The 23,571-nt window shown below is 36.2% G+C and overlaps 2 protein-coding genes and 1 non-coding gene across 3 annotated transcripts; all 3 read right to left on the reverse strand.

The window, feature by feature from the left end:
- Window positions 1-489: 489 nt before the first annotated feature.
- Window positions 490-7,481, reverse strand: LOC104228553 (uncharacterized). Its single transcript, XM_009781030.2, has 9 exons — window positions 7,297-7,481; window positions 7,006-7,127; window positions 5,628-6,134; window positions 2,713-4,967; window positions 2,361-2,630; window positions 2,205-2,285; window positions 1,186-1,294; window positions 1,024-1,090; window positions 490-847 (listed from the first exon to the last, which is right to left on the reverse strand). The coding sequence occupies exons 2-9, from the start codon at window positions 7,115-7,117 to the stop codon at window positions 751-753; spliced, it is 3,498 nt and encodes a 1,165-aa protein (XP_009779332.1). The 5' UTR covers window positions 7,118-7,127; window positions 7,297-7,481; the 3' UTR covers window positions 490-750.
- A 497-nt stretch (window positions 7,482-7,978) lies between these two features.
- TRNAP-UGG (transfer RNA proline (anticodon UGG)) lies at window positions 7,979-8,050 on the reverse strand. The gene has a single exon. It is a non-coding gene; the product is annotated as a tRNA-Pro (tRNA).
- Window positions 8,051-11,400: 3,350 nt separating this feature from the next.
- On the reverse strand, window positions 11,401-17,961 carry LOC104228554 (uncharacterized). The gene is made up of 2 exons (XM_009781031.2): window positions 17,883-17,961; window positions 11,401-15,023 (listed from the first exon to the last, which is right to left on the reverse strand). The coding sequence occupies exon 2, from the start codon at window positions 14,901-14,903 to the stop codon at window positions 11,703-11,705; it is 3,201 nt and encodes a 1,066-aa protein (XP_009779333.1). The 5' UTR covers window positions 14,904-15,023; window positions 17,883-17,961; the 3' UTR covers window positions 11,401-11,702.
- Window positions 17,962-23,571: the final 5,610 nt, after the last annotated feature.

The following is a 23,571-nucleotide window of genomic DNA, read 5'->3' on the forward strand; positions in this document are numbered from 1 at the left end:
GCGCACACACCACACTTTTGGCAGATATGAAATGAGGAGTAATCTTGTCTTTTGGCAGATATGAAATGAGGAGTAATCTTGTTGCAGGCAGTCTATTCAGTAATGATAGCATCAATCAGTATTGAGTTTTGGTGCTTCTATGAGTCTCAGTGTATGTACATTCGATACTATTCCTGGCGAGTCCAAAATGGAGAAATGATGAAGCTGTATAGGAGATATTGTAACAACAACAAACCCAGTGGATATTGTACATGCTTCTTTTTCACGTTGAAGATGTATTTTCTTTGTATTATTTTCTCTTATTTCTTTTCCTCATCATCTTATGTGATGAGGTGGTTGATACCTCAAGAAATCTGGTAGTCAAATGCGTATACCGATATAGGTAAGGTAGTTATCGCTTGTCTTCTTTCTGTGTCTAGTACTAGAGAATAGTAGCTCCATGTAGATGAAAAAAGACCATGTGACATTTGAACCACAGTAGATGAAAAATTGCTGGCACCTAACTTGAATTATCTTTTTTGGATGTCCATTCTTAGTCGGAATCTGGAGCCAGTTCAAGATACAACAGGACAAGCTGTCTGGAAAAAGACCGTGGAGGACAAATTATATAGCACAAAATTGCATGAAAGAAGACTGAAACGCTATACATTAAAAACAAATTAAATTTACAGACACCCTACACTTATGATACAAATGCCTCTTAAAGGAATGCATACGCCACTCTTTTAAAAGACAACTAAGCCTCAAGCCTTATTTGCATTTTGCAACAGCGAGGTATTGATTGTTATTTTTCTTCACCCATACTGTTGAACGAGTTCTCTTAACATAATCTGTGAAGAGGCGGTACCTGCAGGACAAATATGGCTGGTTAGACAAGGATATTCATCTTCATATCAGCAACTAAAATTCGGAGGCAAATGGGATCACATATTGCAATATTTTGGCTGAACCATCCACACATTCATGCACCCAAATTCTCATCATTATCATAAATAATCGAAGCAGTTGAAATTAAGAAACCACCTGTCAAACTCCAGTCTCTGAGTAACTATCCCATTCAATAGGAGCTCCGAACTATACACTGTTGATCCTGTAGATGTAACAAGGGATTGCATTTGCATGATTATTCAAATTTAATACAAAACTTCTTATTGATTTTACAAGGTAAAAGAATAAGAAGTCTACCTTTCTCAAGGAAAGGGATGCAAACTTCATAGTCTTCTTCACAAGATAAAACTAGAAGATCGTCGGGAACATCCTCTTTCATAACCGATCTACCAAGTCGCTCCACTGCCTGAAAAACATTTGGAACAGGCGTTACCAAGCACGAACAAACAGTCAATAAAATAGTTATAATTACGGAGAGAGGATTGTGCCTGAACAAATACAGATTGATTATGGAACTCTCGCATGGAGGGTGTGATAATGATTAACACTAGAAACACTAGTAGACACTAACTTCAAATTATAGGAATTCCAAAATATTTGACGTACTTTTACACATAACCACAGAGTATAAGTTTCAAGAATTCAAATCCGCCCATTTGTAGTGTGGATTATAATCCATACCACTTGTTTTCCCTATCAAAGAAATCTTCCAAAAAATTGGTTACAAATGTTTGCTTCAGCTACCGTAAGTCAAACTAATGATCGTTTTTCTCTTCTGAAAATGGTAACAGTGTATTCATCAGCATTAAGGAAATGCTGGCCATCCTATTTACATATCAAAGTCAAAAGTCAAAACTAGTGAAGATCTTAATATTAAAAAAGTCAAACTAATGATCTTTACTATGTCATCACTTATCACCTATGTTACCATGGACATCATCTTGAGCACACACTCAAATATATGATATTCAACATATTTAATAAGGCTGGTTCTAATCTTTCATAACTAATCATGTTGCATTTATAGCGGATAGGAAGCATACACTCTACCATATCCTCCTGACCATACAAATGAAAGACTGGTTTTGTCTCAGGTATTCACAGAAGCACCAATATATGAGAAGATGGACTGAACCTTTTGAATCTGCTTGCTTTGGACTTGAGACAACACCTTTTTTTCAAACCGGAACTTAGTATGGTACCAAATTGTGGCATCGAAGATGATTCAGGTGAGTGGATAGAGCATATGAATATCTTATCCAGGATGGTTGAATTTTAAAGTGAAATAAAAAAGGGGTAAAGAGTAGAGTACACACCAAACCATGAACTGCCTTCACCAAACTTGCCAATATATCTTTACCAGGCTTTGTATTTGGAGTGGTAAAAACTCTATATCCCTGAAAATAAATTACTATGAGAAAAGGAAAAGCACAGCTGCTGCATCTAATAGTCACCCAAGGCAGCATGTTTACCAGTAAAAGGGGATGTTGGCATGCTCGTGCTAATGAAACTGGCATGCTGAAGCAGAACTCTTTTTCCTTTCTTGCATCTCTCAAGATATAGTTTTTCTCATCAATAAGACAGCTAGCTTGTCCACAACTCTCAAGCCATAGATGTGTCACCACAGGTTTCCCTACAGCAATAGCTTCTAGCATGTTTCTAGTGCGAACAAATTCATCAGCCACAAAATGAGTGGCATCGGACATACATGATACGCTTGAGGCTCCTAACCGGGCTAAGATCTGCAAGAAGAGATGATAAGGTGATTCCAGTTTAAAACATACAATATTTGCACAAACAAAGAAAATATCATAGCGAAATTACCTTCTTTTGCTGTTTAGTACTATCTGCATCCAGGTGCTGACTGAACAAGACTCGAACATTAGTCATTTCTCGCCTCTTCCTAGAATCTTTTAAGGTGGAGCCAATTTGTGTTCCAGTAGAATGTAAGGAAGTGATTTCTCTCAAAAGAGATGATCTTGACATATTCTTCCTGCACGATTGTTTATGATACTCATCACCCATACAAATAGGTGACACAGCATTCTTCTGGATTTTTGAATTGGTGGGAGTGGTGCATGCTGAAGCTGACGCTTTACACTGCTCTCCTGTTGAAGATTCTGTTCCTTGTGCTTCATCAACAGATCTTGTTATCTCTACATTAGTTTTCCTATTAGAATCTTTTATGGACTTATGTAGAATTGTTTTTGCACTTCCATCAGCAAAAGCATCATTAGTGCTGTTACCATCCAGATGTCTTTTATCTATGCCTTCCTGTAAGAGCTTCTTACGAGACCCCCTCTCTGAGGATGCAATATTGGGGAGAGTGCATTCAGGTGTACACTTTCTCCTTTTTGTGCTGACATTAATTGAAGTACTTGTCTGGTCACCTCTTAATCTTTTTGACCTTCTACAAGATTGAGTAGTGGTCTCTTGCCCCATGGTAGGCATCTTCCGGTGACTTCTTCTTCCCTTGGGATAGTCTACAGCAGAAAGGCTGGCCCACGTTGATTCCATATTTCTTAGGTTGGCAGTTTGATTGGTAGCAAGTGTACCTTGATCCATCAAAGTCTCACAAGCATCAGCATCTGTCCCGCTTCTATCAAAAGCGGCAGTGGCAGACAGACGTCTTTTTGGTTGACTCTCTACCTGCCGCTGCCTAGTTCGACGAGCCACAGGTGTGGAGTGACAATCCTTGACAGACAAGGAACCTGCGCTTGCTTTTGGTGGTCTTTCTTCCTGTCTTAACTCTTTTTCTCTTCCCTTTGAAGCATGGAGTTTCGTCATATTTGGCTTGATCATTTTTAATCCGGCCCCTTGTTCTTCATTGCCTTGCTTCTCGATAGTTTTCTGTTGTTTCACTCTTTCTCGATAGTTCTCTTCAACTAATCTGGCATCCTTCTGCATTGTGCTTATGGACATTCTTGAAGATCGTGCTTTTTTCTTGGAGGACCTTCGCTTTGACAGACTCTCATCATCAATTCGATCTTCGCAAGAACCATCCGTTAATGTCTTCTCATTGCTACAATCATTTTCCAGCGCAGGAGCTCCAAAGCATAATGTTTGCATAGCTTCAGCAGCTATTTGAGTATCTAAACCAACATTTAGCATGTCAGGAACATCGTCTCCATTACCATCGTCAATCATTCCATCACCAGCGCCCGAATTCAGTTGTTCATCCAACTTCTTAACAAAGTTTTTTCTATATCTGGACTTTGATAGTTCACTTTTCACTCTACTTCTACTAGACAATAACCTAGAATCAGAACGGGGGGAACCCTTCAACTTTTTGCTGCTCAACGGGTGCTTTTCCTTTTCTCCACTACCTTTAACTCCCCGTCTTAAGGGATCAAGTGAACCACGCTTCGGAGGTTCAGTAGCAGGACTCCTGCCAACAAGAAGTTCCTTTTTCTTCTGGAAAAACTCTCCACCTCCTTCATCTTCACGATTGTCATCCCAATCAAAAATCTCACCCTCCGCATCTGCAATTCCAGCTGCTCTCCGAGCCAAACTTTTTGTCCCTTTTGCAGCAGAGACAAATTTCGATTTTCCAATGGATGACTTACCAAAGTCAATATGTTGATCAAAATCCAAAGGATTGAGCTTAAGAAACTTGTCAACAACATCTAGTGCATTGGCCTGAGACTCCTCTCCAGGTTCTTGAGAATCTACATAACTTAAACCTGCCAATCCATCTTCATAGGCAAATTGAGGCAAGTCCACTGTCTTCTGAGCATCATTGTTGCCATCTTCTGACCCTTTAATTTCAACAAGTATCTCATCTCTGAAAAGTTTCCTCACAGCTGAACTACCAACTTTGCACCGGTTTCCATTACCTACATCATTCATTTGTTCGTCATACTCCTCACAAGCATTCGGGTTAAGCTCCTTCCTGACTTCAGATTGAGGTCCAACCATAGATGTCACATTTTGGCCAGGACTTTCCTTCTCCAGAAGATTGCCATTTTTAATAGACCGTGTACTTCCTTTTGTCCCTTTATGGCTCATGTCATAAGCAGCCAAACCAGAAGCCCTGACAGATGCAGCACGGATTGAAGTAAACCCTCGTTGCAGAGATCCTGAAAAAAATACATGATTATAAGACCTCCAAAATTCAGAAGCAGCTTTGTTATCAAATCTTCAAAGGCATTCTGTCTGATAACGAATATGGTTAGAATATAGAAGTTGAAAACATAAAAGGAATTCATCAACCACCTAAAAGTACCAGCATACAAGTGTATATTAAATACTTTCATGTACTGAATAAGAGAAGAGAAATCCAGATTCTAAAATATAAAACAGAGAAAGCGAAGACCAAGCCTCTCTTTCAATAGTAAAGCTTTTCCTGGATACAGCAGAAATGACCAACTGTAGACACATAGAGTTCAGAACCATAGTCAGCAATTACATACTAAATATCAAAATACATAATAGTTGACGCACTGGCAAAGAATATACAGATCCAGCTAAGTGAGGAGGCCTATTTACAGTGAATTTTAAAAACTGGATGGCGCAAAATGTTTTGTCCAATTTTTCACTAGTAGAAGAACATTTCAATTAATTGCAAATTTAAGGAATGGATTAAGAAAGGGAACTTTTTGCTCAGTTATAGTTCCATGCAGATCCTGCATAATCAAAATGGAAGAAAAGAGATGGTAAAATGATAAATTTAGGCCAAACATGTACAGCGTTAGAACTTGATTAAAACGAATTATCTCATGATAGCGAAACCAATTTACCTGATTGATGCTTGTCATTGCTTAGAACATCTGATTGTGAAATCGAACTCTCATAACCCGTGTTGGAATTGTTGCTTTTAGTAAACTTCACCTGATCAATAGAACTGAGGCTGTGTTTCATTGAATCATCATCTGATAACTCTTCAGTATCGCACAAGACCTCAGTTCTATCACTTCCTTCACTATCTACGGCAACTTCGACGTTGCACTTTTCAGATGTCCGGATGCGTTCATTTTGTAGACCATCATGATCTTCCACCACTTGGGTTTCACCACCTAAATCCACCCGTTGAGTTTCACTACAAAAATCCACCACTTGTGTTTCACCACCAAAATCCACAACTTGTGTTTCACCACCGAAATCCACCACTTGTGTTTCACCACCGAAATCCAAAAACTGGTTTTCACCACAAAGATTTACAAGTTGGGTCTCAAAGGCATCATTGAATAAAAGACGGTCATCAGCAGGAACCATACTTTGGTTACGGTACAACTCAGGATCCTTCCCTATAAATATAGACCAAATTGTATCGTTAGGGGAAAAAGCAATTTAGAATTAGAGTTCCAAATCTTAGAGAGAGAAAAAAAGTATCTCCCATATATTTCACTAACTTTGCATTTTCTTAATCTTCTGAAACCCCCTTCTCATCCTAAAGAAAAAGGTAGTACTCCCTCCCTCCCACTTTATGTGATGCGATTCGGAGTACAAGGGTCAAACTATCTAATTTTAGGTGTAAATTCGAGCATAGGATCTTCAAATTTTTTGAAATAAAATTAACATATTTGGAAACTACGTAAAAAGTAGTATAAGTCACAAAAAATTTAAAACATTGAAAAGGCATCGAGGTCAAAGAAATTTTTTTTTTGACTCTCCGAATTGTAACCACATCACATAAGGTGGGGCAAAGGGAGCAGTAGTCTTGCTTGAAGAGTTCCCTCTCTGAACAATGGTATCAGTGATAATCGAAAACTTAAAAAGCACAAACAAAATAAGTAACATCTCAAACTTTTCATTCAAAAGATAAAACAGAGTACACCGTATCACACTTATTTGGTTAAAAATCCAAACTTGAGCATATGTTCTCTTTTATTCTTTAGCAGTTAACTAACAATTGGCCATGGCTAATCAATACAACCACGTCACAGCAGTTTCAATCTGCTTATAAAATCAAACTCCAAGTAACTTTATAATGCAGCAAAGATTATTGATGCACTGAAGATATCTTCTGTTAATAAAGGATTCAATTATTTTTTTTCTTTATCCTTTACAGGCAAGAAAATTAAAACTTTAAATTGAAACCCTTATATTAACATTTAGGAATAATCAACATACCCTAATTTACCCCAAAAAAATTAGAAAAAATAAAAATAAACTTGCCTGGGAATGACTCGGGTGAAATTTGAGTGTCCACTGGCTGTGTATTGTCATTACTCAAAATACCCCTATTCGGGTCAGGATTGTTCGCATTCTTTTTTCCACCGTCTACCATCTTAATTCATCTACAATTACATACCAAAAAAGAATAAATAAATCATAATCATAATAATAGTGATAATATTAATTGACACCAAGCCAAATATTATGCCTTTAGAGCACAATATCCCAATTGAATAAATAAATTTAGAAGAAAAACAAACTGGAAAAAGTACACAAAAATAAAATACTTACTGCATCAAATCGGATTGAATCGGAAACGTCGGAGAAATACGCCGGAGAGGTTGTGGGTGTAGTTGGGGGGGGGGAGTATAGGGTTAGAGATTAAAGGAGGGAAAATAGGGAGAAGTGGGAAAATTTCTTAATTTGGAGGGAAATTTCTGCCTTTTTATGTTCTCCCGAGTTTCTACTGCTACACATAACACACTACCGTGGCCTTTGGTAAATGAGTACTTTTATTAATTTACTTTTCCTTTCCTTTTCCTTTATTTATTTCAATTTGTACAATTAACCCTCTTTGGTTCTTTGGAATAAAAATGCGTTTTGAAAATGTTACATTAGAATGTTTAAGCCACTTTAATTTTTCCTTAACAGAAATTCCTTCCTTAATTGGTTCAAAATTTTATATAGTATCAGACATCAATTCGTTAGGTTATAAATATACTTATATAAGTATATCTATTTTGAATCACGACTTTTATTTAAAATATTTTAAATGCTTCTCAAATAGTATTTACAATCGTATAAAATGAGACATAAGAGTAATAATCTATATTAGTATCAATTATTGGATCTTGTCTTTTAAAGAACAAAATTTATTTTATTGCTTCTTTATTAGTAGAAGTTATAAAACAGGTAAACATGTATATATGCTAGTGTTGAAATTGAGCCAAAACAATTTAAGTATTGAGCAAAAGGGGCATTCCGAGAATCGAACTCGGGACCTCTCGCACCCAAAGCGAGAATCATACCACTAGACCAAATGCCCAGTTGCTTTGAAAGTTCAATTATTTTTATATAATTCATTTTAGAAGACGGATGAATCATCAACTTTTGATCTTGTTTGGAGTGGTCATTGCAGTGTTATTTTTATGGAGATACTTCTACACAAGCTTGTGATAAACTTTGATTGGATAACGGTAAACTTTTCTGATGATATTCGGTATGTTATTCTCCGAATATTTGTGATTTGATCGTTTCTTCAATTATGGTGCTCCTAATTTATTTTTTTATTTTTTCCACACTTCTTGTAATTCTAAGAAACTTGTCATGTATACTAACAATCGCATCTTTATCGAGATTAAGATAATAAACTACAAGAAAAATTAACAATCGCATCTTTATCGAGATTAAGATAATAAACTACAAGAAAAATTATCAACCGCATGGAAATATATTTTTATTTTTTGTAAAGTTGTTGACATGTAACAAGCGGTGTAGTCATTCTGTGTCAAGGGAGGGGAGAAATTCAAAAATAGCCAGATTTACAAGTGGTCATTCAAAAATAGCCACAGTTTCAAAAGTAATCGAAATTTAGCCATTTTTTATGTAAAGATAAATCTGTACGAAAACACTATTCAAAATCCGAAAAAATACCCCAACATAATATACTAGAGTTCCGGTATAATATACCGATCCAGCATAATATACTGGAGTTTGGAGTACCGGTGCTCCAGTCTCCAGTATATTATACTGGAGCCAGCAAAGTATACCGGTCCAGCATAATATGCTGGAAATTCATACACAGGTGCACCGAACTCCAGTATATTATGCTGGACCGGTTTCTGTTGCAGCAAAATAGTGATTATTTTTTAATAACTTGGCAAATGCTGGTTATTTTTGAATGACCAGTCCGAAAACTGGCTAGATCGTACTATTTTAACTTAAGGGATGGGAAAGGGGCAAACGCATACCCTTTGCTGAAAAATATATTACGTGTATAAGTTAAATACTGCGTTATATGGTTATATATTATAAATTGAACACCCTTAACACAGTTGAATGAGCGGTTTAGGATGTTCGAAGTGAAGTGTTGTTCATGGGTTCAAAGTTCTACCCATTTTATTTGGCATAACTAAACGGAGACCACCATGTATGGTCTATTTAATTCTTTTTCAATGTAATAAAATAACTCTTAAAACTTAAAATTTATGGAGAAATAAACAACTAATCTTAAAAGTAATAGTTTTTTAACTAAGAGTATATTTGGAAAGCCACCTAGGAATTGGATTTGAGTATAATTGGGTGTTGGCATGTTTGTCTGGCCAAGTAATTACTTGGTTAGCATGGAGTTGGTTGTAATTACACTCTCCAATTCCCAATGGGGAGGGTGAAAATTGATTGTACTTACACTGTATAATTGAGCAGAGGGTCTTTCGGAAACAGTCTCCCTACTCCTGCGAGGTAGGGTAAGGTCTGCATACACATTACCCTCCCCAGACCCCATTAGTGTGATTTTACTGGGTTGTTATTGTCGATGTTTTTATTTTAATTTATTTTCTTTATAATTTTTATTTCCATTATTTTAATTTCTTTTTATTTTATTCTTACTTTTTAAGTTCTTTTTTAATTTTAAAATATATTTTTTCTGTGTACGATACTTATCTATTATTTCTATACCTTTACTTCTTATAATTCCATGTAATTGCTCGTATATTTTATTTTTTATTTATTTTATTTTCTTCATTCAGCGTAACTGCGTTATTATTCTAGTTTTTGAAACTACACCTCCTAATATTAGAGATAATGAGTTATTAACAAACTTGGCATATAATGAGTGATGTCATTAAAATAGAATTTTGTTGTTGAATGAGGTTATAAACTTGCTATGTTTCTTAATCTTAAGTTGTATTCGAACTTATTTTTATTATGTTGGAATTTGACATATGTTAAACTCTTTTTTTTTTTTGGATTTTGAAATTTTGTTATATTTATGGTTCCAATATACTTGTTTTAATAGTACTGGCTTGTTATTTCACATTGCATGTTATTCGTATTTTAGTTAGAATTGATAGATTGGTTTTGTCAAATATTTGAATAATGTTATAATATTATATTAATAAATATTAATTCATCTTATCAAACATGCATTACATGATGTTCTTACAAAATATATGTTTTTAGTTTTTATACTTAATTAAACTAAATCTTATTAATTTAAAAAATATATATCAATTTTTTATACAATATTAGTTATAAATATATGATTACTAATTGAGGTATATTCAAGAAACAATATGCATATTAAATACCAAATCTAATATCATTTATGCTTATAAAAAATCATTTATAAGCATATATTTATTATACTAACTTTTAAGTTTATTGCTTCATATAAAATTTAATTTGATAGTGTAATTACACTTGTGCAACCAAACAATATGTTTGTAATTACGCTGTAGTTATGTTATGACAAATAAACAGGTCGTCGTAATTACTACATTGTGTAATTACTACCCTAGTAATTACACAAATTTTAATTACCGAATGGCTTTCCAAACAGACCCTAAAAGTTATTTTATAAATAAATTTTATAATTTAAAAGTCAAGCTTCAACAAAAGCTCTCTACAAACTATAAATCCTTTCAGCTCTCTCTTGTCTTTGGTATGCTTACTTTTTATTAGTAAAATTTCTAATGTGTTTTTTTTAGTTATTTTAATTTTAATTTATAAAATTATAGTTTTATTAAATTTTTTTTTATTGGTTAGCTAAATGTTGCGCAGTTTGATCTAAAAATTTTGGTACACCATTCATCGACAAAAAAGTTATTGACTTTTTAAAGTGTGAATGTCTTTGACGAAATTCCTAGCTACGCCACTGCATGTGATCAGGAGGTCACAGATTTGTAGCCTTGGAAACAACCTCTTGCAGAAATGTAGGGTAAAGTTGTGTATAATAGACTTTGTGGTCCGGTACTTCCCCGGATTCCGCGCATAACGTGAGCTTAGTGTACTGGGCTGCCCTTTTTCGTCATCTTTCTTTTTTAAAAAAAAAAAGAGAAGTTTGTTTGCACAAGGAGTGTATTGCATCAAAGTACTAACTGTGAACACAATGTGAACTTGAACGGAAAGAAGAGAGTTACTTACAATGTTGAAGCACAGTTTTAACTAAAAAAGGAACAGTATGGTATTCAAGTAATAACAGAAACAATCACCACAAAGATCGTATACCTCCTTGAGCTATTGACATCTGACAAAAATGTCTGATCCAAGGCAGGGTACAGTTGCTCAAAATCTAGTCATATTCAAACGGAACATCTATCTTCAAAAATACTTGCTCATTAGCCTTGTGAGCAGGAGAGTGCAGGTGAGGAGATCGATCCTCCAGTAAAGCTCAGGACTTAAACATAACATTCAACTGGTAACAAGGCAATGAGCACCCATTACTCATAATTTAGCTGTTCACAAAAGCTGCATATCAGTTCAAACAAAGACTATTAAACTAAGTTCAAAGGCCTGGGGAGCATTTCAGCATATGTATCAAGAGTAAACTAACTCCTGTACAAAAACCCTCACATTCTGGGCTAGGATATAAACTAAGAAAAGATAAGTTAATAGGCATGACCATCCTGTACAAATATCCACACATTTTGGGCTAAGTAAACAAAGAAAAGCTAAATGCTGCTTCACGTCGCCTTTGTTCAGTCTGTACAAAGTAAATAAACAGGCATTGCTGCTGGATCAAGCTCCCAGAAACCTCGCACGATGCCACCTCTCTCTTCTGTCAGACGAAAAGCAGGAATTTGATGAGAGAACCTGAGCTGCTCAGCTAGAGATATTTTCACCGTTCCATTTGCCTGTTCTTCCACTTGAGGCTTGTAGACAGACTTAAAACCATTTACCCGTATTAGGAACTTTAAGGATATGTACTTATCAGTAACATCCACAACTTCAACAATTTCATACTCACAATCTTCTAGTTTGTCACATTTCAGCTGAGCACTCCAGTTTTTATAAACTGCCCAAACTTCACCTGTTCTGGGGAAGATCTTGTAGACACCCTTCTTCTCCATAGGTTGTGGTCCTACTTGATGCGAAAAAGCATTGGTTTCCGTATATGTGTTCAGCTTTCTATTTTTAAACTTAAACATTCCACAACCAATTGGCATTGTTTTATCACGCCACTGTATTATGCCTTTAGGTGGTGGACAGGCATAAAACCAAGCCACGTGCAAGGTAAAATTAGGGAAAGGATCTATCTTCTTTATCTGGCCATAGTACCTCGGCATGCCGTCTTCATCACCGTAAATTGCCCAAAATTGACCAACTCGAAACTTCTCCAGTGATCTCTCAGCGTCAAAGTTGTGGAATTCGGGTTCAGGAACCTCATTAGCTACTGATGCAACACAGTTTTCTGCAGAATTTACTGAATCCATGCGACTGTACATCATACAGTTAGCTGTCTCTCTTTGGTCTAAGGATAAATTATTTCCTAAGTTAATTCTGGATTGTCTATCAGCGGGATGTGCATTTCCTTCAGACTTCCCCTTCAGATCAACAGAAGATGTATCTCCTTCGGATTTTAGCTTCACTTCCACCCCATCTGCAGGAGGTAAAACGTCCCATGGCTTATCATCCCATTGTTCCATCCTGTCTAGAGGTGATATATCTTTATCAGACTTTGCCATCGGTTTCGAATTTATTGCAGAAAACGGATAGTTTTCAAACCCTGCGTTTGATTTTGGCAAAGAAGGGGCCTCTCGTCTCACCCTCTTTGCTGGAGATCTAGGACAAGAGACATCATTGTATGCATTCCCATGCTCGACGTCAAGATCTGCAGACGCAGAAATGCCTAGTTGGTCAATGGGTAAAGAAGCAGGGTCTAGTTCGAAGGATCCTTCAGGAACATCATTCCTCTCCATGCCTATCATCTTAAATGAAGGAACTCTATGAGAGAATCTAAATATCTCCTTTGCAGGAATTAGAAACTGGCCACTTTCCCCTAGTTTTGTTGCAGCTCGATGAAAAAGACAAGTGAAGCCTTTTACTTTACCCAAGTATGCAACATGAGCACCAATATCATCAGCATAGTCTGACAACACCTCAACAAACTCATAATTGTACTTTTTCTTGCTCTCAATATGAGAATACCATTTCATATCCCAATCTTTAAAGATTGCCCAAGTTTCTCCTTGCTGTGGAAATATCTTCATCGTATTGGAACAGCTGCTTTCATTTTTTGCACAGGCCAAATGTGAGAACATAGGATGATCTTCAGCGTATTCTGAGCTTCCCAATTTGAACCTACCACAAGAAGCTGGAAAACCCTCAGATAGCCATTTGGTTTCATTTTTATCCAGCGGATCGGGCTCTAACCAAGTAATGCGCAACTTAAACACAGGAAAGAAAATCTTCCTGATGACTGCATAGAATCTCGGCATGGCATCCAGAGTATCATAAACAGCCCATACTTGCCCAACCTTAAAGCAAGATTCCTCCCTATCCTTTTCAAAATCACTAAAATCTGGGTCTGGATATTCAAAAGTTTCTGGCTCAGTCATAATAGAAGGCCCTAGATCTGAGGGAAGATCAAAGGTTTGTCCACAGCCTTTTTCAGGTACAGCCGCTCTTGCATTTGCATTCTCAGCTTCCTGCTCTGTGTTCTGCAAGCTCTCTTCAGAGAACAAACTTTCCTTTAGTTTCTTCTTTTCTTCACTGGGAGTTGCTGCCTCAGACAAATTCTGAATCAAAGGGTCTTCTTCTTCTTCTTCACCACTTAGATTCGCACAGTAAGTGACACGCTGTCTGGACCGAGTAGATCTTCGCTGTTTCTGGTCACCAAGACATTGAGAATTCTGCCCAGGCGGATGATCACACTCTTCAAAATTTACATCTTCTTCAGAATCTGTGCTCGTTGATGAATCACAATTTTCACTAGATTCTACTGATATCTTCTTTCTCTTTGTGTTTTTCCTTTTACATTTCCCTGATAAGCCCTCCTTATTCATTTTTCCATATGCATTTTCCGAGTTTCCACTGCTACCAGACTCCCGACCAACCTCTGAGGGAAGCTTTGACTGTATAAATTCATCAGCAGCCTTCTTCTGACAACTTCTCTTGGTTGCAGGGCTCATACAAGTGTATTGGGAGCTATCTTTAATATGATCTTGGTTTGTTGTATCATTCTTCTTGGATGTAGGCTGACTCCTATTGGTTCCGGGTGTTGCATCTGAAGCAATTACTTCATGACCTGTGTAGGACTTTTTACAGTTTTGACACCATAAAAGCCTATTCATCATGGTCTTATAATACTTATACTTAATAGAACAGAATGGGCATACAGTCCAAAAAGTTGGTTGGCTTCTAGGAACTCCTGATTGAGTGCCGTGCTGATTCATGAATTCTGATCTGACATTGAACTTGTTTTGTACCCAAGGATGTGACCTGATATCTGGCTGGCCGCAGCTTGTTTGCTGCATTGGTACTTGAGATCTTCCTGAAGGAATGCGTCTACTGTTATACAACATTCGTTTTTCTCGATCCAAAAGCACCATTTGAGCTTCACCAATCAGCGTAAAGGCATCAGCTGCACCAGGGAACTTGTTCTTATCAGGATGTAGCAAGAGAGCTAACTTGCGGTATTGCTTCCTGATAAGAGAATCATCAGCTGTTTGATCCACATTAAGAATATCGTACCAGTTTCTCTCGTTTCCAAAAGTTTTATTCTCCGCAGAGCAATGCACGTCACAAACCAAAACCATCTGCACAATGTTCTCCAGATTAGGAAAAAGCTCCTGGGCTTTAGATGCAAGCCTTTTAGCTCCAATGAAATCTCTATTTTCCATCTTCTTTTCAGCAATCCCTCTAGCCCTGATCGCCTCTTCTTTGTTGCAGTCCAGCATTGGTCTACAATTTGATAGTAACGCTCCTCTATTTACCTTATGCTTCAGAAGGTAGAATTCAATAGAAGCAAATGTTTAAGAAACTATAATATCCAGATCAGCTGTTCAAGTTCATGTAACCTGCAAAATATCGGTCAACTCTCAGCTTAATTGAGAAAGAAAAAACTAAAATGATTAGTTGTTCGGAAATGCAGGTCATGCAGCTAGACGTTTCCTATTTTTACAATTTTAATGAGAAAAAGCAATGGTAACACTCTAAGCAGTTTAAATCGAAAAGGATTCACATTTGACAGTGGAAAAGAAAGAATTGAAAAGGTGTTGCCAAGCATGGGGCGGGTTAGATATCAAAATCAGTTACTGTATAATTTCATCTAATGACTACACAATTCAACCCCAAAGTGATCATCTAAATACCTTGCCAATTTAAACAGTACCAGGCTTTCAGTGGGGAAATAAGTAATGTTTAACACACTTTATCACTTTCTTTCTACCCACTTTACAAAAGATTAATTCTGACTTAATTCAATGCTTTGCTCTATAAATAATCCTCTTTTAGCCCGTAAAATTCAAAGTCAAGTTAAAGAACATACACCAATATAACAACTAGAACCAAGCTTCTAAAGATGTGCTCTCTCAATCAGATTATCTAACAAACTAATTATGATTAGAACATAAAGAAAAGATAGATAATCTACCATACTAATCACCAAAAAAAGTTCTCCTACTCAACAGAAAGAGCAATCCATTTCTAGTTATCTACCAGAGAGGAAAATTAAATGAGGTGACACAGCTCTGAAAATGGTTGGGTTGGCCAAGAATATGCTTTAAATTACTACACACTCACATCTAATCTGAAAGCTTCTTTCTATTCATTTATATTTTCACACACATTACCATGTTAATGATTTTCACAACCAAAATATTGCTTCACTAAAGCAGACACTCATTCTCTTTCCATGCTTTCCTCAATACCAATTGCTTAGATTTCTCTGTTAACCTGAATTCTATCAAGACTTCCCTTGACTACAACAAAGCCTATGCTTATAATTCAAAGAACTGCTAATTTGAACAGTTGCAATGTCTGAAATAGAATCTCTATATTTCCAATTTGTGATAGCAAGCTTTTCAATCTTTGATACTCAACTTAAACACTTAACAAACCAAAAATTGCTCTTCACTGTAAAAAGAGAATACATCAAACCTAAAATTGCTTTTCAATGCAAAAAGAGTATGCATCAAGCTCATTTGAACTACATAAATACACACATGCAAGTATGTGCGAGTGTACACATACATCCATATGTATGCACGTATGCATCATTATCATAACAAAAGATGCAGGATGTTTATCAAGTATTAACCAGCTTTTATCATATTATCTCGTAATTTTTTGGATATAGTATCATTTTACCGGCTATAGGGGAAAGAGGGAGTTGAAACCTGAGCCAAAGGGAAGTTTATGATTGAAGTCTTGCTATAAAATTAGAAAAGCAGTTTACTTCTATACTCTCAGTCTCAAAACGAACATCCAACTTTCTTCTTAGTTTTTTCCATATTATGTGCTAACAACCGACTTCTACCACATACTATTATTATACTAAACCAAAAGTTACTTGAATCCCACCTTTACCTCGCTTTAAAAAAGTTTTTCTCTTTACTACTTTTCAAAAAAAGTAATAAGTAGAAGCAACTCGTGCACCACAAATATTCCTCCTTTAATGTTAAATGACCCACATCTTGGACTTCAATTCAATTTAGAAGGGAACTTAAACCAACAACAACTAAAATCTAAAATCCTAAACTAGAGGGGGCCCATTATATGAATACTCTTGCATCCATTGTGCTCTATGTGAGCCCATTCCATCTTCCTACTCAATAAATTTCCTTTTACAACAAATTATGGGTTCTCCCATGACTTTGGTTCATCGGCAAAGGTAGTACGGCGCAAGATGTCTGCTAGGTACAGTTCACTAGGAAAAAACTTGGTATTGCGTAAAAGGCAAGCCAAAAGACTTCTCAGTCATCAAAAGGAAATTTTTTTTATGGGTTCTCAAGAACGTATTTTTTTATCTAAGTTTCTTCCAGTGCATTAGCTATCTCCACCCCGCCCAGTGGAGGAGCTGGAAGGTTTACCTACAGATTCGGCCAAATCCGTAGTTTCAGTCAAAACCCTTATTTGTAAAAGAAAATCTACTACATACCTATAAAAATTAAAATAAGACCTAGTTACTAACACCTAATGTTTCTACCCTAGAATTTAGAACTCATAAAGTTCAAATCGTGGCTCCACCTCTGCCTTTGTCCCTGCCTCCGACCCAATCATAGAAGTTTTGAACTAAAGGTTCTCTAAAATCTCTCATTTCTACTATAATAACATACAAATCTCCAACCAAACTGAAAAAACTCCGACAAAAAACTAAATCAACAACTAAAATGGAAGCATGGACAATTTTACTTGCATGTATTTCGTACTCAGTAATCCAGCACTAATGGGAAAGAATCTCACTATTCGTGTATCAACAAGATCACAACTTTCAAAGAAAATGATTAAACAGCCAAAAAAAAAATCTCACCTTTCTCATATAACGGCAAACAAACAAAGTGGGTGTTTTCAGAAACTAAAAAAATTAGACAAAGACGCCATTTTTAGTGCTTCCCGTTAAACATGCAACGCTATAGTTAACATTTTCACGCAGTGTACTTATACCAAATACAATAAACATTCTAAACAGAGTAAGTAAAAATAAGTCATTCTCGCCAAAAATACATCCAAAGTAAAACTTAACTTGCACAAAAAACCCTACTTTCACCCGGAAAAACAAAATTTTATGCAAAAATACAAACCCCAAACTGGCGGATCAAAAAAAAAACACAAAGAAAAAAAAAACAAAAAAAGCACTTTTACATGTAAACAAACAAGAAATGGCTTTTGATCAATTTTTGTTTAGAAAGAAGCATAGAGTGTATGAAGAAGCTTACACATTGGGTTTAACGTGGAGTTGATGAATTGTTTGAGGAGAAGAGAATGCAAAATAGAGAAGTGGCAAAGGGACTGAAAATTTGTATATGGAAGATGAACAATGAACAGTAAGGGAAAAGTATCAAAAGGTCCTTAGAGTTGGGCTTAATTACGGATGTTTCTGTTGGTCTTTTTCCTATTTTGCCTAAGTTCAGGGGCTAGGAAAGTTTTAATCTTTTCCAATTATGCCCTTGACAGAGCAATTAATTTGAGTTTTTTGGTCAAGAATGGCATTGGATATATAATTTTGCGTGATTGTAGAACATTTTTAGTTATTTTTAATATACACAAAGAAACGTTTTTGTATAATTTAATTATACTTTTGATCCCTCGGTTGTTGATAAATTTTATTTTTAATCCTTGAGATATTTTACTAAACATTTTATATATAAAATATGCTATATTTAGATTATTTTTAGAAAAATACTATTTTTAAATCCAAAAAATTAATAATACAATTTTAACATAGCACATGGATAATAGAATTGTTTAAAATTTAATAGCTTGTATAATTTGTGAAATTTCTCCAACAAAGGGATCAAAATTGTGAATCTCAAATAATTAAAGGTGGAATGTAGTGTATATACTTTTTTTATATTATTTTATCTTCTTTGATACCTAGTTTTCTTTATTGTTAAATTAAGAATCATTAATTATTCTTTAAGGAAAAAGACTATGGAAGTTTCTCAAATTTGCTATAGAAAAATAACACACTAGAAACATTGCTCGTGGATAGTAATGCTTCCATAGAATTTCTCAATCGACCTTCATACACCTAATCTGATACGGAAGCAATTAACATATCAAAGAATTGATGAAGTGGACAACTTCACACAAAATCTAAGTTTAGTATTTTTGAACCTTGCATTTCTGAGATTGGAGTATCAGATTCTTCTTCTAGATCTGCTTTAGATCTGCTTCTTCTATAATACACACACTTATATTAACGGGTTGCAGATCGGAGCTTCTGGCAGATCCGATTCAATTCTATATTTCTTCTTTCTTTGGTAAGCTCTATCTCTCTCATCAAAATCAGTGAAATTTACTCTCATTGTCAGCTCATTTGCAGTTTCAGCTCTTTTAATTTTTTAAACCCATTTTCGGTTTATAAGCTTTGTGACGCTGAGATTAAACCGGTGTTTTGGTTTCCGCATTTAAGAAACTGTTACTACAAATTCTTAAAGTCCTTGCAATTACTGAAGTTTTAGTTCCGTCAATTTTAATCGGAGATTTTCGTTTAATTTTTGAAAAATGGGTTTCTTCACTATTTGTTCATCCTAGTATAAGGTAAGTGTATTCCATTTTTATTTACTGTTTCTTCATTTTCTAAGGTAGATTTCAGTTCAGATTCGTTAGGGTTTTGGGAGTTGCTCTTTTATTTACTGTTTCTAAGGTAGATTTCAGTTCATTTTCTAAATTTGAGGATTCCCTTCCTGCTCTTAGCCAAAATAAATAAAACAAGAGGATTCCCTTATATTCTCGTTTTCTTCTTCTCCTTTCCTGGTACATTTTATATTGTTGGGGCTATACCAGTGGTAGCGGTGATAGCTCCTTCTGGTTTTTGGGTCATGGTATTTTTTGTGTTTTCAGGAATTCTCAGAGTATTGGAGACAAGTTGGGCGCACGAGCACTGGCAAAGGAGAGCAACCTGGGCGAGTGTCAGCAAAGGGCGGTAGGAAGTGGTGCGTGAGCGTACAACTACATCGAGTACAGCAAATCAGCCACAGGTTTTGTTATCGGGAGTTGGTACCTCCTGTTTTACCGTTTCCCTTTTGGTGTTAGCTAAATTACTGTTACTTTACTTAGCAATAGTTAAACCTTTCAACTAGGATACTAGTTACCACTTGTTTCCTTCTAGTTTGATTTGTGTACGTTGTGCACTAGCGAGTCTTCTCTAGATTGTTGTAGGTGTAGTGGCTGCAGTCTGGGATGATAGAATAAGGGCATGTCCTCGGGTGGGGAAGAGTGTGGGGCTGGGGTCAGAGGGTGGGTCGGGTAGTAGGGGGTAGAGGGGGCAAGGGAGCCTATAGTTTGAGAGTCGGGTCATGGAACATAGGTTCACTAACGAGTAAATCCATAGAGTTAGCGAAAATCCTGCAGAAGAGGAAGATTAATATAGCATATGTCCAGGAGACTAAGTGGGTCGGATCGAGGGCGAAAAACGTGGATGGGTATAAGTTGTGGTACTCTGGTGTCCTGAGGGGTAAGAATAGAGTGGGTCTCCTGGTAGATAGCCATCTTAGAGAGTCCGTAGTAGAGGTCAGACGGGTGAATGATAGACTAATGACTATTAAGTTGGTGGTGGGTGTGAGCACGTAATTTTTGCCCTATATATGATTATTCCCAAAATCCCAAACAAAATAATTTTTCTTTATTTTTACAATTTTTGTGCATTTTGGTGTCATTTTCTGATAATTGTTGCATTTTTATTTGCGCATGTTAATTTTTATAAAATACAAAAATATGCATTTTTGCATTTAGGTTTTAGTTTTATATTTTTAGTATCAATTAAGGGTTAATTTGTTTAGAACAAAACATGAAAAATCACAAAATTAGTTCACTTTTGCATTTTAAGGATTTTTTTATTGTGAATTTGTCATGAAATAGTTTTTAAACAATTTTAGGAATTAATTAGTCTTTATTTTGAAATAATTAGGACTTCATGTTAGTTTTACATCTTTATAAAAATTAGTAAAAATTATAAAAAAATTTAGAGAAAGAAAATAAGAATAGAATAGGTGGTCTTAAAAAGACCCAAAATCTGGGCCAATTCCGTTCTTAAACCCCCCCAGCCCAAACGGATCCCAACCCAAAATCAATACCCATTCCAACCCCAGCCCAAATCACGCTCCATCAGCCCATAACCCGTTCCCACCCGGTCCAATTGTTTAAACTTCAAACGACGACATTTTGGATCAGTTAATCATGGTCGTCCATCACCTTTCATCCAACGGTTCCTAATGAATCTCTGTTTCAATTAAGGCTTTTCTGAAGCCTTAGAGACAAATCAGTCTCTTCCTCGTACCCCTTCTCATCAACCTCGTACTTCCCTGACTCCTCACCGGAATCCTCGCCGCCGGTGAACCAAACCCGCGCCACATGCCTCCAAATTAACACCATTGATTCACCATACCCTCCTCTTCCCATTCCCCATATTGCCATCCCTCGAATCCTTCTCCATCTCGTCGAATAATCGTTTGAAGATTTTCCGGCCACGACGAGACTTATGCCAAACGGTCCCAAATCTACACCGTAGGATCGTCGTACCATCCTCTACCCGAACCCCATAGTGGTATCTCTCGAATCTGGCTAGAATTGGCCGAATATTGGAAAGAAGTTTTCCGGCCAAGCACCTAAGGTGTCCAATTGCATGCAATCGACAAAATAGGGTTCCTGGACCTCCATCGTAAGGAATTGATCGCCAATAGAGCTCAAACGACCCTAGGTATGGCCGAATTTAGAAATAATTTGACTGGCTGGCATCTTCTGTTATCAGTAAGGTTCTTAGCTCCTTCGTTGATGGTTTCCTAGTTGCTCTTAAATAGTTAATAACTGGCCTTACTCATCTTGTGCTTTAATTCACACTTCATGATTTGTTTCATCAATTTGATAAATGAAGGTCTGTTGGTGATAAGTGTAGTTTGCATCTTAAATTGATTAATTGTTTTAGTCGTCAAGATATGTTTATTTGTTTTTTAGTTTTAGGTGTTTCAAACTAACTTCATATGGGCATTTGATTGGGTGTTAATTGTTGTGGTAATGGGTTCGAAATTGGTATTAGTCGATTAAACTCTTTTGGTTAGCTAGTTGTAGTTCAATCAAGGTGGCAGGTTAGTAATTCTATAATTAAGCTAGGGGCAGTTGGGGAAATTCAAAATACACTAAGAGCTTCTAGATAGGGGTTTGTAAGTAATTTATAGAGAATAGTGTCATTTACTTGTGTGGCAAGTTAGAAACAGAGGGGATAAAAAAGCTAAGAGAAAGAGGGACTAAAAGGAAATAAAAATTGATGGGCTGCCTATAAATAGTCATGGCATTTGCCTGGTGAAAAAGGGGGAAGAAGGGAGAAGAAAATCAGAGTGACATAGCCATTACTAGTTCAAAAAATATTTTTTTTCATTTCGAGTTTTAGATCTGAAGAGAGGGTAGATTTTTGAAGGAAATCACTGTTACATTGAAGACGTTGTTGTAGTTTGCTGGTAAAAAGGAATTGTTGTTCTGCTATTTTTCCTGCTCGATTTGGGTTATAAGCTGGTTCTGCTGTTGGATTCTGTTGACTGTTGCTGTTCGATATTGCATCTGCCAAGCTGATCTTCCTCTTTTCCTTGCTTTTACTTTTCCAGGTACATATTCCTCAAACCATGTAACTTGGGGCTCAAGGTGGAAGTGGAATAAGGAAATGGGAAATTTGTTTGACATTTGTGATGTCCAATTATGTTCAACCATAGTTTGTATCACCTCACTATACAAATTTTAACTGTGAGTTTGTTTGATTGAGTGCATCTGAGAGTGGTATGTTTGATTAATTCGTTCCATGTGGGTTAGATCCAGTCCCTCCATGTATCAAACATCCAAGCTCATTCATGTATAGCTTAGGGTGTGATACTTTGATTTTAAAATATTCACACCTGCGTCTATTGAGTAAGGTTGCAAACGAATTTGGGTTTACGACTAGATTTGAGATTGTTTCTATCTTTGGTTGAATTTAGGAACTGTATTTGTTGTTCTTAGAATGTTGTGTGAGACTTCACGGTCTAAAATGGTCCTTTAAATAATGGCCTAAAAAGGTTTCATCTTTGTTAGCTCATGATTAATATTCTGCTTTTCTCTATATATCTTTACCTACGTCGCAAGGGTTCGAAACTGGATTTTATAGTTCAGCTCTAGTGGTTAGTTTATTATCTCTGTATAGCTATCTCTTTGAAGTCAGAAAAGATTGAGTGAAATTGAAGCTGTTAAACGCTAGCATGTGAGCACGCAAATTGAAAATTAGCACATAGGATTATAATTGTTTAAAAATTCGATAAAATCACTTTTCTTAAAATCGGGTGCGCATTGATGCGGCCCAAATCTAAATCTCGATGAAGTCGAAATGTGTTGACAATTATGGGCGCATTGATTGCGACGGGGTTCGAAACGCGTTTTCACGACATCGTAATTCTTATAAAATAAATAATGATAAAAAAGAGGTTCACAAATTGAGATGAGCTCCACCGAACGAAAATAAATAAATGTGGGGCCCTCAATAAATGGTTATTAAAAATGATTAGAATTTGGGAGGGCCATTTAACGAACTTCACGGTTTCTCCCCAAAATAATATTATGTTAGAATCTTTAGGCGCGATTTTAATTAAGTGACCTTCTTAAACTCGGGTGCGCATTGATGCGACTCAAATCCAACTCTCGACGAAGTCGAAATGCGTTGATAACCACGGGTGCATTGATTGCGACGTGGATCGAAATGCGTTTTCACGACGTCGCAATTCTTTTCAAATAAATAATGATAATAAGCGGTTTCACAAGTAGAAGGCACATAAGCTAGCATGTATTAAGATTAGATACAATTAAATACAACAGTTAAGCGACCGTGCTAGAACCACGGAGCCCGGGAATGCCTAACACCTTCTCCCGGGTTAACAGAACTCCTTA

This window comes from Nicotiana sylvestris, chromosome 6 (assembly GCF_000393655.2).
Source record: "Nicotiana sylvestris chromosome 6, ASM39365v2, whole genome shotgun sequence".
Lineage (NCBI taxonomy): Eukaryota > Viridiplantae > Streptophyta > Magnoliopsida > Solanales > Solanaceae > Nicotiana > Nicotiana sylvestris.

Bases quoted from the DNA above. Each gene is read 5' to 3' on its own strand.
- LOC104228554 (XM_009781031.2), bottom strand. From the start codon at position 14,903: ATGCTGGACTGCAACAAAGAAGAGGCGATCAGGGCTAGAGGGATTGCT.
- LOC104228553 (XM_009781030.2), bottom strand. From the start codon at position 7,117: ATGGTAGACGGTGGAAAAAAGAATGCGAACAATCCTGACCCGAATAGG. The intron at 6,135-7,005 runs GCAAGTTTATTT...CTATATTTATAG, and splicing joins TTCACCCGAGTCATTCCCAG to GGAAGGATCCTGAGTTGTAC. The intron at 2,286-2,360 runs GTAAACATGCTG...ATTTATTTTCAG, and splicing joins GCCAACATCCCCTTTTACTG to GGATATAGAGTTTTTACCAC.